At 30.3% G+C, this 17,612-nt stretch overlaps 1 protein-coding gene across 1 annotated transcript; it reads right to left on the bottom strand.

The window, feature by feature from the left end:
- Nucleotides 1-8,310: 8,310 nt before the first annotated feature.
- LOC126682101 (exportin-T) lies at nucleotides 8,311-15,339 on the bottom strand. The gene is made up of 15 exons (XM_050377661.2): nucleotides 13,249-15,339; nucleotides 13,064-13,153; nucleotides 12,801-12,890; nucleotides 12,456-12,560; nucleotides 12,091-12,150; nucleotides 11,615-11,677; nucleotides 11,429-11,524; nucleotides 10,573-10,737; nucleotides 10,058-10,231; nucleotides 9,886-9,951; nucleotides 9,705-9,803; nucleotides 9,132-9,278; nucleotides 8,777-8,933; nucleotides 8,641-8,692; nucleotides 8,311-8,539 (listed from the first exon to the last, which is right to left on the bottom strand). Exons 1-13 carry the CDS (start codon nucleotides 14,974-14,976, stop codon nucleotides 8,844-8,846), a joined length of 2,973 nt encoding a protein of 990 aa, XP_050233618.1. The 5' UTR covers nucleotides 14,977-15,339; the 3' UTR covers nucleotides 8,311-8,539; nucleotides 8,641-8,692; nucleotides 8,777-8,843.
- Between the last annotated feature and the right edge of the window lie 2,273 nt (nucleotides 15,340-17,612).

Here is a 17,612-nt window from a genome sequence, read left to right as displayed (position 1 = left end):
TTAGTTGGTCTCCATGTGTAAAGACAAGATTGTGGCGCACATGTGTGTATTTTTTATTACTATTTCCAAACATGGTTTTGTTTAATTAATATGATCAAATATTTGGCATTAAGCATATTAAAAAGATATTAGTCACATCATCTTGTTTTATTTATTGGATTCCAAATTCCACACCTTTTATTAATTTGTTGTTTAAATAAGTTTCACGATAAATATGTGGAAGATTACTTTTTAGATTGTGACAGAAACACATTTTTAGCCTCATATTTTAATCATCTTTAATTACATATCTCTTCTTTTTTTTATAAGCCCATCCGGTTTCCAAGGCTTTACCCTGACTAATCCGGATCCGACCCGCGTCGCGCACCTGGCATGGTGGGTGAGTCTGCCAGTGGGAATTTTCTGCATTCACAAGGACTCGAACCCGAGACCTTACTTAAGCGACACCAAGCCGCTTACCACTTGGACCAACTCCCATTGGTTATATCTCTTTCATTTCAATATAGCTATAAATGGCTCTAGGAAGCATTCCATATTATAGAAAATACATGGTACCTTAATCTCAATTTTAGTTGCTATTAAAAATTTAAAAATCTACTAATACTAGTAGCGAGGCATAATTACTAAATTAAAAGAGCCAAATTGCAATTTATGTTATATGTGGGGGCTTTTTTAAAAAAGTTGAAGAAACCACTCTAATATATATCTATTTTCTATACTCCAATTTTTAAAAGCCGGTGAGCCAGGACCTCTTTATGCCTTTGGCCCCGTCATTGCTTAAAAATTCTAAAATATTGAACAAAGAGTAATATGTTTTTTAAATTTATAAATGGGGCTCATATAAGTTAATTTTAACCTATTTTTATAATTTAATCTATAATTCTTCAAAATAACACTATTATACTAGCTCATTTTATGTAATGTGCATGAAAAATACCGGTGAAGATTTTCATGTAACATTTGATGTCAATGTGAACATATCTCTATCTTTATATTATTTATGTTATATAGATTTCAATTTGTTTATATTGAATATTTTCAATATTATTTTTACGTGTTCTAAAAACATAAATACATAGAAATTGTTTTTATTCTAAAGAATTATGAAATAAATTGTCAAAAACTTAACTTTATTTTATATAAACTCGTCCACATGTTCAAGAATCCTGATTATCCTTTACATGGAAAATTAGTTCATGTGCTATAGATTTAATTGCAATTTTAATTTGGGCAAGTTTGGCGGCAAGAATTAATGTGGTCGGAATCCCAATGGGAGATTAGTGGGTTTTTTCTATTTATCTTTTCGATTTGGTCAAGGAATGATCATATATAATCATGACTACTAGATTTTGGGTTTACTAATTTATTCATTGATTTCAAATTTCGGAATTTCCAAGATCGCCGGATCGGTGGGTTGGTCCGTGCCGACGAAACAGTCTACTTGATCAGTTCTTGAATTCTTAGTTGGAGTTCATGAGCTATGATCAATATACTCCTTCCGTTTCGCCTCAGAAGTTCCGTTTGCTTTTACACATAATTTAAAAAAAAAAAAAATTCTTTGTCCTTGTTAATGATAGTGATCCATTGGAAACATGTCAAATTTATTTTTGATCTATAAACCTAAATTATTCATGGATCACCAGATATAGTTTAAAAAGTAAAAATGGTAATACAAATAGTACTATATGCTAGTAAATTGGCTTAATTATTTAAAAGTATTTTGATTTTTTGATTTTTTTTTTGTTTATGGTATTTACTTTGAAAATTCTCAATTTGAGTTTATTTTTCAATTTTCGATTTTAGTCGTAGTCATTTATTCAAATTAGAATGAAAAAAATTAAATATATCTTTTAAAAAATTTAATATTGTTTCAATTTATATTTTTATCATAAAAAAATTCAAACATGTAATATGTAAAGTCTTTTAAATTTTTTCCATTCTAATTTAAATAAATATCTATAATTAAAATAAAAAATAAATTAAAATTAAAATTTAAAAAGATGGGACATAAACAAAAAAAAATAAAAAAATAAGGTGTTTTTGTATGATTAAGCCTAGCAGATTTGGTGTTTAATATACATATATATTACAAACATACATAAAATTAGAATCTTGTGTTGAAATTGGCCTTATAAATATTTATTTAATATCGGAGAAATTCTTAGATATACTCAGTCTACTACGTTATCCGTAAATTAGTTTATCACATCATGACACTTCATTAAAATAGTGGCACTATCGTAATTTTATTTATTATTTTTTTACACTTTTGAATAGTAATATTATGATAGTACCATTATTTTAATAACGTATCATAATATTGAAGTTTATTTCACGGATGACGTGATGAACTGGATCTACTTAAGAATATCTCTTAATCTCGATTTCTAAATATATTTCTAGAAACGAATTAAAGTACATGAATAAAGTAACAATCTTAACGTAATCCTTCTAAATGCTCTAGGAAAGTAACATTAGCCTGCTTTTCCTCATAATCAGGTTTATATGTCATAACCTTGAATTTTACAACAAATGATAAGTACATTTACATAATTAAAAAGCATAAAATGCTTATTAGTCCATATAATAATTTTATCAAGCCTGCCATTGCCCAATTAGTCAAATTATTCATAAGATAAATTGTATGTTGCCCATGAAACATTTGCATTGCAAGTTCATATGTCCAAGTCTATCAAACTTTAGCTAAAATATAATCCACAATTCCTCCTAGACTACATTATCAAGCTTGTGCAATTGACCCACACAACCACCATTTTTCCCTTTCCCATATATTTTCATTTGTAATTCTATTTTAATAAATTTACGTATGGCTACTGAAAATTATTCTTTTGCGATTAAATATGTGAGAGTGGTCCGCTATGAACCGGATCTAGATAAGTTTTTTATATGAATCAAATAATTAGGTAAAATTATATAATTTCATTTTGATAAATTCACTCATCGTAATTGAATGTTGATCTTTTGTGATTATATATATGAGAGTAGTCTATTATAAATCGAGTTTAGATAAAACATTTTGTATGAACCAAATTATTAGGTGAAAATAAAGGGGATGTTTACAAAAATACCCAAAAACAAAAACATATGGAAAAAAATTACCCAAAAATTTTAACTTGAAAACACCTTATTACGCATCAGAACTTATTTTTTTATTCTTACGCTTCGATTTCCTGTTCAAATTCTATTCCAATGTGTTTTTCTTTAAATAGTTTCAAACGATTTTTAAAAACACAATTTGCAATCGTTTTTAAAAGTAATTTCTAAAAGGGTTTAAACGGTTTCGAACAGTTTTTAAAAATAGTTTCTAACGGTTCAAATGGTTTCAAATGGATTCTAAGAGTTAAGTTAAATGTAAAACAATTATAAATTTAGAGAGTCGGATAAAATATTAAAATAAAAGAATAAAAGTAAAATTTTAAAACCGGAATAATTTTTACAAATTCCTAAAATAATAGGGTCAACCCAATTTAAATGTTCTTGCTTGACGGGGTTTATGGGCAAAGGAGATGAATTGTTATAATTTGTTGAGCCTCTCCTAAATTATTATTCTAATCAAATCCTTTTCTTTTTTTCTGAATTGATGATCAAAGTCTTCTTATGCTAAAAGAATGAGAATCAAAGTCTTCTTTTGATGTAACTTGGGGTGGCAAATTGTACCAAATATTTTATTTGAGATGATTAAAAAGCCAAACCTTGTAGTTCTTTCTTTCTTCCATATTTGATCTGGATATTGCTGACAACTAGTCTTGAGCTAAGCATGAGGCAGTTGAATTTTTGATGAAAATTCAGTCCAGTTAAAATTAAAGTTTTATGTGTGAAAATAGTTAACAAAAAAAAGTTTATTTTTGTCTTTTGGCATAAAATATGTAAAATTAAAGAGCAAACGATAGTCATAGCTCCGGAACTTGTACGTTAATGATCAATTTAATAACATTTAAAAAATCAAATCAATTAGAGAGAGACATTGTTTTCTCATTTAGATCAACTAACTCCCAACATTGATAAAAAGAACGACTTCACCGGCCGTGATGGTGTTTAATTGACTTACAATCGGAACACAGTGTTCCTAATTGATTAAAATTATTAAGTCTAGGTTAATTGATTCCGACGCATAAATTTAAAAACTGCAACCCTTTAATAAAAAATTAACCAGGCCCCAAAATATTAATAGATATGGCAAACTTTAATGATGTTTTTTTGACAATATGATCATTAAGAATCAGAGATGCAGAAAAATGAAAAGGATTAACACTTGATGCATATAGATTAGCTTGTCTCTTTCCCATCAGAATTATTCTTAATACAGGCCAATATAGACAATATGAAACAAGAAAATTGAAAGAAAAAATTCATGGACAGATTTTTCTCTACAAGTGGGTTGATCGGATTTTACATAAGTGGGTAGATTAGATGTTACATTTTCAAACTACTTGACAGTCTAACTCGTTTATTATTTAGAAAATGTTTAAATAGCCACCTAATGTTTATAGAATTAATTGCTTTAAAATTTTAATTTTTAGCGTGTTTTGCAATTTTAATACGGTTAAAAATATAAAAGGATCTTTCAAGTTATCCAAAAAGAGAACATAAGCTCTTCCAATCTTTTTATGGATGTTTGAACTCTAAATATTTTCAAATTGTGCAAAAACATCCTTCATTTTTTTTAAAAGAGCACTTAAATCCTTTTAGTTTATTTTTGGACACTTTTTTAGTTATTTTTGTGGCTTTGTTCCAAGGGCAGGGCTGTATTTGCACCATTTAAAAACATGAGCAAATTAGGCGTAACACTTGTTTTTGTAAAATAATTAGATTAGTACGTGCTCAATTTATTAATTGCAACAAAAGTTTGGGTCTTGCATAAACACTTAATAAGCTATTTTAATTACTGAAAACATGTACTGTTCTTTTCATCCCTTTCTTCTTTCTTTTTCATTCTTTCTTTTCTTATTCTTTCTTTTCTTATTTTTTTCTTCCTTTTCTTCCACCGTCTTCGCAGCTTACCGGTTTTTTCTTCAATCTCACCCTTTCCATCGCCATCCTATTTACTGTTGAATACGAGAGTGTTACCTGAGAAGATGGGGTTGCTATTGCCGCAAAGAAGAAGACCCAGCTGCTTATGTTTTAAAGACCCAACTTTCCGTCTAATCTCAATCAATTTCACTTCTTTCAGGCAAAACGACCATCGTTGTCCCCGGTCTAAGCTCCAATGACCACCAGAGACTACTAATTATGCTCCAACAATTAAACCAGTGGCAGCGGTGGTGTTCAATATTAGGATCCAAGACTTTTGTTCCGATTAGAAAGAAACTGGAAAGAAAAATTAAAAGAAAATGGAACAAAAATTAATTATTGAATACCATATTTTTGTTTATGTGTTTGTTGTGTTCCTATGTTATTTACAGTAGAGAGAGAAGTTAGAGAGAGAAAAGAAGAGCAATGTAATTTTGATATATTTAAAGTATACCAAAAATATACAAAAAGTATATAAATGTTGTATTATATAGATATAAGATTGAATGTTGTAACAATTGTTGGTTTAAAACCTTTTAAAATTAATGTAATGGCAGATGAACTATAATGGCTTGAAGATTATCATATCTGCATATATTTGCTATTGGCATCAAAAGTAATCAAATTGAGGATGATTATGAAATGCTGCAATAATTGTTGGGTTAAATCTTTTTAAACTTAATGCAATAGCAAAAGAACTATATTGGCTCGAAGATTGTTATATCTGTAAATAATTATTATAAGCATAAAAAACAATTGAATTGTTGATGATGATTATGGAAGAGGAAGAGTGTGCTTATGAGATTTATCAATATTTGATCAGTCTCTATAATAACTTTATTTGTATATTTTATGCAAGCTATTGGCATACTTGTTGTAGGCTATTTTGTATATCCTTAATATACAATTTGTATTTTTTAATATAATATTCTTATATTTTTTATATAATAGCTTAATTTTTGTAAAAGGTATAATAAGAATGTATATAAAGTATACATAAGATATACCAAACACTGCAAAAATATATAAAAGGTAATGCCAAATACTGATAATAACTAGTGTTTCCATTTCTGAAGCATTAAACAAATAGAGTAAGTATGCTGATAATATACATAAAGTATACATAATTTGATTAGCATAATTATTATAATTATTTAAACATATTACAGATGGTATACATAAAGTATACATACAGTATACATAAATATACAAGCACGTTGTAAACATAAGCTAGAAAAGTAAAAGGTATAATAAAAATATACATAAAATATATCAAACAATGTAAAAATATATTAAAGGTAATGCCAAATACTGATAATAATTGATGTTGCCATTTCTAAAGGATGAAAAAAACACAGTAAGTATATCGATAATTTACATAAAGTATACATAATTTGTTTAGCATAAATATTATAACTATTTAAAAAAAAATTACAAACGGTATACATAAAACATACAAAGATGTTGTAAACAGAAACTAAAAAAGTAAAAGATATAATAAGAATATACATAAAATATACATAAGACATACCAAACATTATAATTATTTAAAAAATTACAAACGATATACATAAAGTATACATACGGTATCATAAAATATACAAACACGTAAACAGAAACTAGAAAAGTATATGACATAATAAGGATATACATAAGGTATAACAAACATTATAAAAATATACAAAAGATAACGCCAAATACTGATAATAATTGACGTTGTCATTTCTGAAGCATTAAAAAAACATAGTAAGTATATTGATAATATACATAAAATATACATAATTTGATTAGAATAAACATTATACTTATTTAAACAAATCAGTACGTATAACAAATGTACACTATATAGAAAATATTAAAAAGGTATACCAAATCATTGTAATCATTAAAAATAAAATAACCAATACATATAATCTTTAAATTGCATTAACATATAAAAAGAAATAATATACTAAAATTATATGAGGGTATACAAAAAATATACAAAAAATATACTAAGAAAACAACATCAGCATTAGCTGCAGAAAACAGTAGCAGCATTAAGAGGAAATAGAAAATAACAGCAGCAGCAACACAAAAGAAAAACAACAGTTGCAGCAACGTGAAAGAAAAACAACAACAATATCACAATAAAAATACAACAATTTTACAAACCTGAAATCGATTGAAATTTGAATTGCATATTAATAAATAGATAAAAAAGTGTGTTTTTGGGTCATGATTGTAGTATCATGAAGTTTAAATACCATGACTAAAGAAAAATTAGAACATAAAAGAAGTTAGGAGTAAGCTAAATATTTACTGAAAAAATAAAAAATAGAGTCGGCGGCTATGGAACTTGAAGCTTGCAACGGCTATAGAACTCGAAACTTGCAGCGGCTGTGGGTCTCGAAGCCTGCGGCGGCTGTAGGACTCGAAACTTGCGACGACTGCGGGACTGGAAGTTTGCGGCAGCTGTGGGACTTGAAGCTTGCGGTGGCTATAAAACTCCAAGCTTGCGGCGGAAGAGAATAGATCTAGTGCGACAAAAAAATAGATCTTTTGTGTCTGAAATTAAATAGAAAATGAAATGGATAAAATAAGAAAGGGGATGGGTAAGGCAAAGGAAGGAGATGAATAAGACATGATTGGAGACGAGTAAGGAAAAAGAAGGAGATGAATAAGACATAAAAGGAAGAGAAGAATTTGTGATTTTGAAAAACACGTGATGGTTGAGAAAGATATAAAAAAATAAGTGCTAACCTTTGTTTAGAAAATTAATTAAGTGTTGTCCCTAATTTATCACAGACTTCCGTAATTATGAGATTATTTTTCTCTTTTTCTATATTTTTCAATTTTTCCCTAAAAACATTGAGAACTCAAAGCCCAAGAAAAAATTAAAAAAACTTGTGTGCTTTTTTAAAATAAACTATAGAGTTTTTTTGTACCTTCTGCCTTTTAAAAGTAATTTTCAACTTTGACAATTTAATACATGAATTATTATAAAATTTGGTCCTGACATTTCCGAAACTAAAAATTCTTGTTAAAATTACGAAACATACTAAACTTTATAAAGGCATTTAAACCGTGTTTTTAAAAGGGCGAAATTTAACCTCTTACAAATTTCAGCCTCAAATAAATGTTTGATATTCTAATTTTGGCTCACTTATGTCCTAACGTTTAAGGCCGTGCATGATTTATAAAGATTCCATTACTCGTCTATGTTAATTTCACCCTACAAAAAGAGGAAATAAATATGATTTGAAAAATTGGGCAACTATATTTGAAGAGAAAACAAAATTGGCAAACAAAACTTTCAATTTAATTTCTTTAGCTTTTTATTTTACAACCCAAAATATGGCGCAACAAAAAAATATAGACATTTTCTTCAAGTAGCCTAAAAATAGCTACATTCTTGAAATTTGATTAAATACACCCACCAACAAGAAGAAACACAATCTCTCTGCTTCTCAAAGAACCGATGAAAGGAAAATTGCTGCTTAAGAACTCTGTTGCCGAAAATATACAACTACAATAAATAATTGACAATCAAATCAGTGATAGAATCAATGAATGATTAAGTTCGCGGAAATATAGTAACTTGAAAGAGAAGATTCAGTTCATTAGTACCTCTTCGTCCATAAAAAGAAAACAAAAAACTTGCTATTCACAATGAGAAATCCTGCAAAACTAACTTGAATAAGTACGATATACAAATCGAAGATGCATTTGAATCAGATAACAACAGCTATTAGTGTTTACGCACCTTTGCTCGACTGGACCGGATTACCCCTTTAAAATAAATAAATCAAATTTATCTGTCTTTAGGGGTGCTATCTGAAAACAAGATTTCCATTCTGCTGGAGCCTTAAATTTTCAATGAGAGACTGGTAGAATGATTTTAATGCCTTAAAATCACTTCCCTGCATTAAACATACATCAAAATCATAAGGCAGATATATTGATATTAAACTCTCAGCAAATCATTTTCATGCAGCAAATCACATTCTGGATCTGAAATCCCATAAATTAATCCTATACGACACAAGCTCAGTTATCGTTCCGTTCAACTTCCTTACCCGAATAATATATAACAGATAGTCAAAACTTGAGTTCAGTACCTGCAACTTCTGGCAGTATTGCTGTGCCAAATCCTGAGGGCAACGAGCGGATGGAAAACCTTTGGATACAAAATGAACAAGGAAATCATTACCGAACTTCTCATACATGACTTTCTGTGCCTGTACGATTTCTCCAAACAAAACCAGCTGCCACAAAATCCAGAACAGCAATTTAGAAACTAAGCACTAGTCACTGGGAAAATAAATGAATTAGTCAGACATTTCATAATGTCTTATGATAATATGCAATTTCCCTGTCAAGTTTTCAGGAACTCGTTCAGAATGCACAAGCATGTCCTACAATGGACAATCTAGTGTACTAGTTTTTCTATTATACCCTCCAAGCAATTCATATAGTGCGAATACAACCTTGTGTACACAACTAAGCTGGTGTTACAATAAAAAGCATGTGATGGAATACAATGAATGATGGTAAACCTTGCATAACTGCATCACTCCCCAATGTCCCCATGCAACATTATTCCGTAACCAAAGGTGAAGAAATAAACTCCAATAAAATTTGCCTTTTCAATAAATAGAAGAAAAATCTTTTATAATTTGTATTAGACTTACTGTATTTGCATCTTGGAACTCAAAGGACTTGTCAAGCACACTATATAAACAGCAGTTTGTTGCAAAGGTATCAATCATAAAGCTCTGGAAACCGGGCACCTGAGAATATGCAATTGCATGATCAGATTGATGAAATTCTCAAAAAAGCAAAGACACAATTTATTAGATGGAAAATAAAAACCTTTTCTTCGCCATTGGGTTTGACGCTCCAATCTTTGATTAATCTAATGAATATCTGCACACATGCCTGAATTGCAGAGAAATAAGATGGTTACATCAAATTCACAAGTTCACAACTACTGCACATATTTTATGGAGTCTTCAGTAATTTGTTAATGAAGCACCATTTATACCTTTCTTACAGTAATATCTTTGTGATTGCAGGCTGTATAGAGGAGCAACTGCATCAGTGAGTCAAAATAGCCCCTGCTTTTGGGTGAAAGGAAAACTGAGGATAGATCATGCGTGGCTATGACATGAAGAAATGTGTACATTGTTTTCTGAAGTTCTTGTAACTCGCGAATTTCCTACAATTAAAGGGCGAGTGAGAGGCGAGAAATAAGTCAAGATATGACTTAGTTATATAATAGGCCCACTATAATTGGAACCAGAATTCCCCATAATCCAACAAAATTTAAGTTCGAAGTAGAACTGAAAAGGCCGGATATTGGATTCGGTAGGTTACCGAACTTTCACTTTGGTAATAAAATAATGTAGTGAAATAGTAGAGGCGATACCACAACCAACTAATATGCCAACTTTCTTTAATTATTGTCGGATAAACCTAGATAATATGAAAATGCTACTGCTAAAGTTTTGGCTACTATTCCTAAGATTTAAAAACATAACTGGATGAGTATTTTCATACCTCAGTGTTGGTTCCAGGTCCTGAAGGAAATGCATCCTTTGGTATAATACTAAAAATCCTGCTAGCAATGGCTGGGAAAACTTCCTCCACAATGTCATGCACTGAGGTGTTGAATTTGCAAATAAGTTGATTAAGTAGTACCAGAAAACCAACCATTTCTTTTGGCTGCAAATGAAATAGAATATTCCACAGTTAGGTCTTTATTCACATCAAGAATTAGAAAAGATAATTAGCATTATTACACGCAATGAGAGATTCCTTCGAAAATTCAAACTCTCACTTTAGCTAAAGGCAATCTTCTCTGCAGTCCTTGTGTATGGTTAATGGTTTGTACAAAAAAGAACTGATAGATGTAGCATTTAATGCCTCTCAGAGAAGTTTTTAATTGCTCTTCACAAATGCATCCAGAAGGGTGCTTTGTTAGTTTCCATATCTGCCTAAGACACCTAAAAGCCTAAGAGCTCGCTTCCTACTGTGGAACTCTAAGCTTCAGATGTTTAACAAACCTACAATTCATGCAACCTCAAGGGATCTAGATGTGTTATGCCAAAATTACTCGAATACCACCTCTATAGCTTATGCACCGTATAAAATAGCTGAAATACAAGTAGATTACAACCTAGCCTCGTCCAATACTTGCAGTGCACTCTTAATCAAGTATACTGCACTGCACCGATTACCTCTTCCCATATAAAACAGGTTAAAGCAAGCAACTACTTAGAAACGAGATGAAAGGCCATCATGATCAAAGGGAATGTCAAAATGTTTGATAAAAAAAGTTAAGATCCAAATAGACGTCTAAAATATGAGGGAATTAAAATTTTAGATCAATTAAGCTGGAATAGTTTCATGATACCTCACATTCAGCAAGTAATTGCTCCAATGCTTTCGGGAGGTATGGAAATACAGATGCTCCTAAAGTATCCACCATCCTATGAATGAAGGATGTGACCTGAATACAATGAAAACCAGCTTTAAGCACATGAACGTAATCAACAAAATACATTAAAAAAAATCCAAGTTTTTCATATCCTATCCTTACCTTATTCCGCAAAGGCTCAATCTTTGGAAATACAACAAGAATTTGTAGAAGGATATCTAATGTCTGCATAGAAAAGAGAATAAATCAAATGTTAACACGGAAAAAATAGAGCAATGGAAGTTCCTTGACAGACACTGGCATCAAAAGTTCAAGGTTGCAATCCAGAATATTAGGAACATTGAATAAGGTCTTCACGGATAAGGGTAAAAGAAAATGAAGCTCAGCTCATAAAAGTCATTTGACAGAAGAAAAAGCTTCATACCACCAATTAATAGTGGGATAAAGAAACAAATCAGAAGATTATAGGGAACATCACAAAACACCATATACAACAAACAAGATAAAAAATTACTGATTGTAAGAAGAAAAAAAAAATGTTGAATGTTATTTATTTTGATAGTGCAAAGTTTTTCAGAAATATAGCAATAGATAGCATGCAGTGAAAAAAAAATTAAACATATAATATCAAGAAGCACCTTCTTAAACATGAGGCCTATTGCAGGACGACTGGCAGTTACAAGACGCTCGCTGAATCCCTGGATCACAAGTGGAGATTGTAAGAAAAAACAACATATTTACTGAAATCAAATGTCAAATGAACAATTAAACATGAGAGAGAAACTTCAGAAGCACGCTTGAAGCATTTTTTGCCACAGGGATAAAAAAATTAACCAAAAGTGAAATGCACCAACTTAACATGATTTAGCTACCAAGAAGAGTTATCAAATCAGAATGCACTAGCTATCTGTTTTGGAACATAATTGCACCATGAATGAATTTCTTTAAGATAGAAATAAAGGCACTAAAAAAATTCTACAAGGCCAAAGAACACGGAAAGAACCTTGCTGAGTGCATTAATTGCCATGATTATTTGCTGAATATTGAAAATTTTCTCTGGAGTCTCGTCTGAATTTAGCACTTTGGCATTCATGAGCGAATTCTCAACCTGAATCAAAAAAACAAATCAGAGTCAAATAAGAACTGCCATACTGTTGAGAATGCATGACACGAAAATGTATAAATCTAACTGGAAACCAACAGATACATATTCATTGCTTATAATAGGCTGCCTATGTAACATCTTCAGTACACCAAAGACTGTTGGTTGAAAATTCAAGAACAAGAAATAGATATAGAAGAAAGGACTCAAACAAAAAAAATAAGACAGCCAAAAGATCAGCAAAACCTGGCGACAAAGAGGGGTAAGCAACGAAGACAGATAATCAGCTTGTTTCTCTGGTGGTATATCTTCCATGCCAATCAACAAACCAATTGCCTGCAGATAGACCTCATTAACTCAAGCCCAATAAATTTGTACAACATCAAAGAGTATCTCATCACATGCATGTCTGAGTTCCCAAGAGTGCTCTACATGTACATGTGACTTGTGAATGAGTATATTAATTAAAATAATTAGAAAAACATTAAGGCAAAGGAAGATGCAAGCACCTCAAAAATGTGGCTGCCATCTTCAGTTCCAGAAAGTTCATGTGAGGTATAATCCATACTTGTAAAACGAGCAACAGTATCTTGGAGGCTCTGTCATAAAAACGATTCAAATATTATAAAATCAAAAATTATAAACTATAAAATTGCATCATTGCCAAAAGATGAGCAGATAATATTTTTAGTACCTGCAAAATTGTTTCTATGAAAGGAACCAGCTTTGCTTTCAGCAATTTCACAACCCTCATGAACAAATAACTTGCTCTACGACTCACATGGATGTTTGGGTGGTGTATTCCTCTCTCATCTAGAAAGGCCGTAAGAACCATGGGGATATATTGTGTATTCTCCTGAACAAATTTCATGTATCTAGTCATTGTATCCAAATACACCAAGGCAACTAACCTATTGGAATGACAAGGAAATCTTGTCGAAAGGAGCATTGGCACTAATTCACCCAACAATCCACTTCCAGTTCTCATTGCTTCATCATTTAATGATTCTCCGAGTGCATACAACAGAGAAACTGCAGCTTCCACCTCTTCAACATTTCTTTCTGATGATGATGCGACAGCATTAGCTAAAGAATTTCTGATAAATACCTGAGTAACCTCAGGTGCCACACGGCCCACACTGCGCAGCAACACAAATAAGTCCTTTCTAAATTCAACCATCCTATCTTCCTCTTCCCTTCCAATCTTATCCAACATATTAAGATTATCCCGGTACATTGGATCATATTGAATTTGTGTACAAATGACTTCTAAAATCTGACCCAAATAATGTGGTTGTTGCTCTCTCAATGAGGAAAGGCTCTTCATAGTTGCAACATAACCTGAAAGGAACTGTACAATGCTAAATGTTGTGTCCACCTCACAATTCTGCATTACATAAAACACTGAGGGCAAAACTTCATTCAAAAGCTCTAGTGAAACCCCCTTAGCATCTCCCGGACCAACCCGTTTATAGCAATCTAAAACCTCTACAGCATACCCAGTGATCAATGCAGCAATTTTTGAGACTAGCTCTGAGTCACAATCGCCTGTTACCAAGGAAAAGACCCTACGAATCTGAAGGCTCCTCAATATTGTTAACTTTGACTGTGGATCCATCCTCTTAGAAACCACTGCCAAAACACACCCAGCAGCTGAACCCTGAAGCTGCTCCGATTCCCCATCAACCAATATCAACTCAAACAACAAGGGAATAAAAGCATCATTCACAATCAAACCGATATCAATCCAAGAAATATACCTCCTCATCGAATCTAACATGTTAGAACAAACCTCCGGATCAGAATTCTTATACATAATTATAATGTCGTACCATGCTCTCACTATCTGGCTTATACATTGCTCCCGCATAGCATCCTTAACCCGCCCAGCCACCGTCAACTCCTCCTGTGTCCTAGGATAATCTAAACTAATCAACTCATCGTCAAGCGCATTCAGAACCCGACAAAACATATCAATAACTATAGCTCCTTTATTCAAATGCGGAAAAAAATCAACAAACACCGAAGACCAAATTGATGGGTACTCAAAATAAATCAAAGTAACGAAAACCTGAGCAAGCTTGTTCTTTATAAAAGCAGGGCATTCTAAAAACCTACCAGCATTGCTATTATCATCAATGACATCAAAGCAACACAAAGAAAACACTGATTTTCTAATGAAATCCTTCTCTTCCAAGCTTAACAAACCATACTTGACCTTAATTACATCATGTAAAGTCTGCAAACACCAAAACTGAACTTGAGCAAGCTTGCAAAAACACAATTTCTCAACACAAATCCTGCATATTGACTGATTATCTTTAACTTGCTGACAATACGACACGGCCTGCGATTTCAGTGATGAATCTATACTACCCGATTCATCAAAACTTATTAGTATTGCTTTCTCAAGATCATCCATTATTTTATTACTATTTTACCAATTGAAACTCAATAAAATTTAAATATTTAAACCTTCAGGATTACTTAAAATTCTAGCTCCATAAAACCCTTATCTGGGTTTTGTTTTTCTAATTGATTCTGGTTATTGGGTTTAACGGGTTTTGAGAAAGCTTACCTCTTTGATTTGAATTGATAGAGATCTTAATATAATGTGTGATAAAAAAAAATTAGGGTTTTTGAGGGTTATGAAATAGAAATAGAAATAGAAAGGGTACAGAAGAACCCTAATTAGTGATTTTAATTTATACTAAAAGTTGACAGAGGAGAGAAAATCTGTGGAAATATAAAACGGTATAAATGAAGGATGAAGAACAAGAATGAAGCGTCTGTGTGAATTTATATTAGTTTTTAAAAAATCCCTAACCAGAGCGGTGATGGGACTGTAACGGGTTAGTACTATAGAACCGGAAAACTAACCAACCAGAAATTAATCTAGTTTTTTACATTTATTCTCTATTTTTTTGAAATGCAAAATTTCCTATTATGGTGTAGTTTAATTCCTGAATAGCTGTTTTTTAGTCATTTTAAAATATAGTATTTGTTATTATATTTTAAAATTTTACTGAAGTTTTTACAATTTTATTTTTAAAATTTCTACTATTATTATGGTCAAATAAATATGAGATTTAAAAAGATTAATAATAATAATTATTATAAATAATTTTGAATGTTAAGTGTGTATAATACTTTATTAAATAGTAGTATCACTTAAACAAAAATAGAGAAAAATAATGTTCAAGTTTCATAGTAGTTAACAATGAGTTACAGTTCAAATAGTATAAACATTGAGCAAGAAAATTGTTAGGTCGTGGGTTTGATTCTTCCCACAAGCACTTTCCCCCTCCTCAATTATATATAAAAAAAAAGTTTCATAGTTAGTTATTTATAAGAAATGTTTAGTATTGAAAAATACTCATGTTTTTGACTTTTTTAGTTTGTAGTTTAAATTTTCAATTTTTTTTAATTTTAACTGATTTTTCGAATTCTAGTTTCAATTCTAGTCATTTGTTAAACTGAAGTGAAGAGGGTTAAAATATACCCTTCATATTGCTTAATGTTTAGACTTATTAATAGTAAAAATGCAAATTGAAATATTATGAAGTAATTAAAAAATGTATTTAAATTTTGTTTCACTTCAATTTGAACAAATAGTTATAATTGAAACAAAAAAATGAAAATATATTAAAATTGATAATTTTAAAATTTTGGTTTATAAAAATCAAAATGAAAAAAAATAGCATTTTTAAATGATTAAACCTCTAAATAATGTAAAATTACCTTATAGAAGTATATTATAGGAATTTAATTTCACACAAATGGTTCTAAGTTGAATACATTTATAAATACAGAATGAGAAGTTAACAAAACTAATTTTACTAAAAATATTATGATTTACAAAAGATAAAATGATAAATAAACTTCATGTAGAAACTATTTTCTAAAAAGCTACTTTTAAAATTTATTCTAATTAAATGTAATATTCAAAATCAATCGCTCTACTGATTTTATGGTGCATGCTTTCTTTAACTAAATTTAAAATTAGCTTAAGAGGAAACATCATGCAAAAGATTTTCTGTAATAAGAAAACTTAAAGCACAATAATGATACAGATGGATTCGATTTGGCATGTGAATGATTATGAATTCAATCAATTTAGTAATTATTGTGATTTCACGTATGTATTTGGGTACATTTTCATCAAATTATTTCTGATAATATGTGAGCATATTTCTTAACATATTCATTAAATTTATTAAATTCGATCAATAATAATATAAATGAGGCTTTTACTCTGTAGGATATAGGTTAAGTTCCTAGTCTGTGTCTGGTTTTATTCAGCTGGTCTGTGTGTGTTATTTGCTGATCTGTTGGTCTTGTTTTAACTAATTTGCTGAATTGTATCCCTGACCTTTTTCAGCAATTAAATTGCTCTTAATTAGGCTTAATGTTTTAAAATATCAACTATGACCATTTTTCAAAATAATCTAAAATTTTAACATATGTCAATCATGTCAGTGCTGAATCAACATAGTATTATTATATAAGGTTGGTTCGTCATCTCATAGTCGAACTATACTATTTGTAACTCTTATTCTAAAAATAAAATTGACCAGCCGGTTTTTAAATGACTAATAAATTTGTTTCGAGTTTTAGGTGACATATCAGCATTTATAATTAAAATATGTTGATTCAGTTAATTTGACATGTCAACATTTGTGATTAAAATATGTTGATTCAACTATGACATGTCAGCATTTGTGATTAAAATATGTTGAGTCAGCTGTGACATGTCTAACATGTGATAAACTTTTTAACACATAACGATAATTAACACAACAAACACGAAATAAGGTTAAATGAAACAATTTTTTTAATATTTATTAAAATTGACCTCACTCATAAAATATTGATACTTTTAATGTATTAAACCTATAAATTTATAGAGACCTAATTATAATAAGATTCAAGTTCGAACATAATAAAATTTGATTTCTAGCATGATTAACTTTTTGACCGTAATAAATTCACCTAGATTTTTATAATTTAAAATAAATATAATATCTAAAATATTTAATTTTATTTGGACATTTCATC

This window comes from Mercurialis annua, linkage group LG5 (genome assembly GCF_937616625.2).
Source record: "Mercurialis annua linkage group LG5, ddMerAnnu1.2, whole genome shotgun sequence".
Lineage (NCBI taxonomy): Eukaryota > Viridiplantae > Streptophyta > Magnoliopsida > Malpighiales > Euphorbiaceae > Mercurialis > Mercurialis annua.
This window is presented reverse-complemented; position numbering and strand designations above follow the sequence as displayed.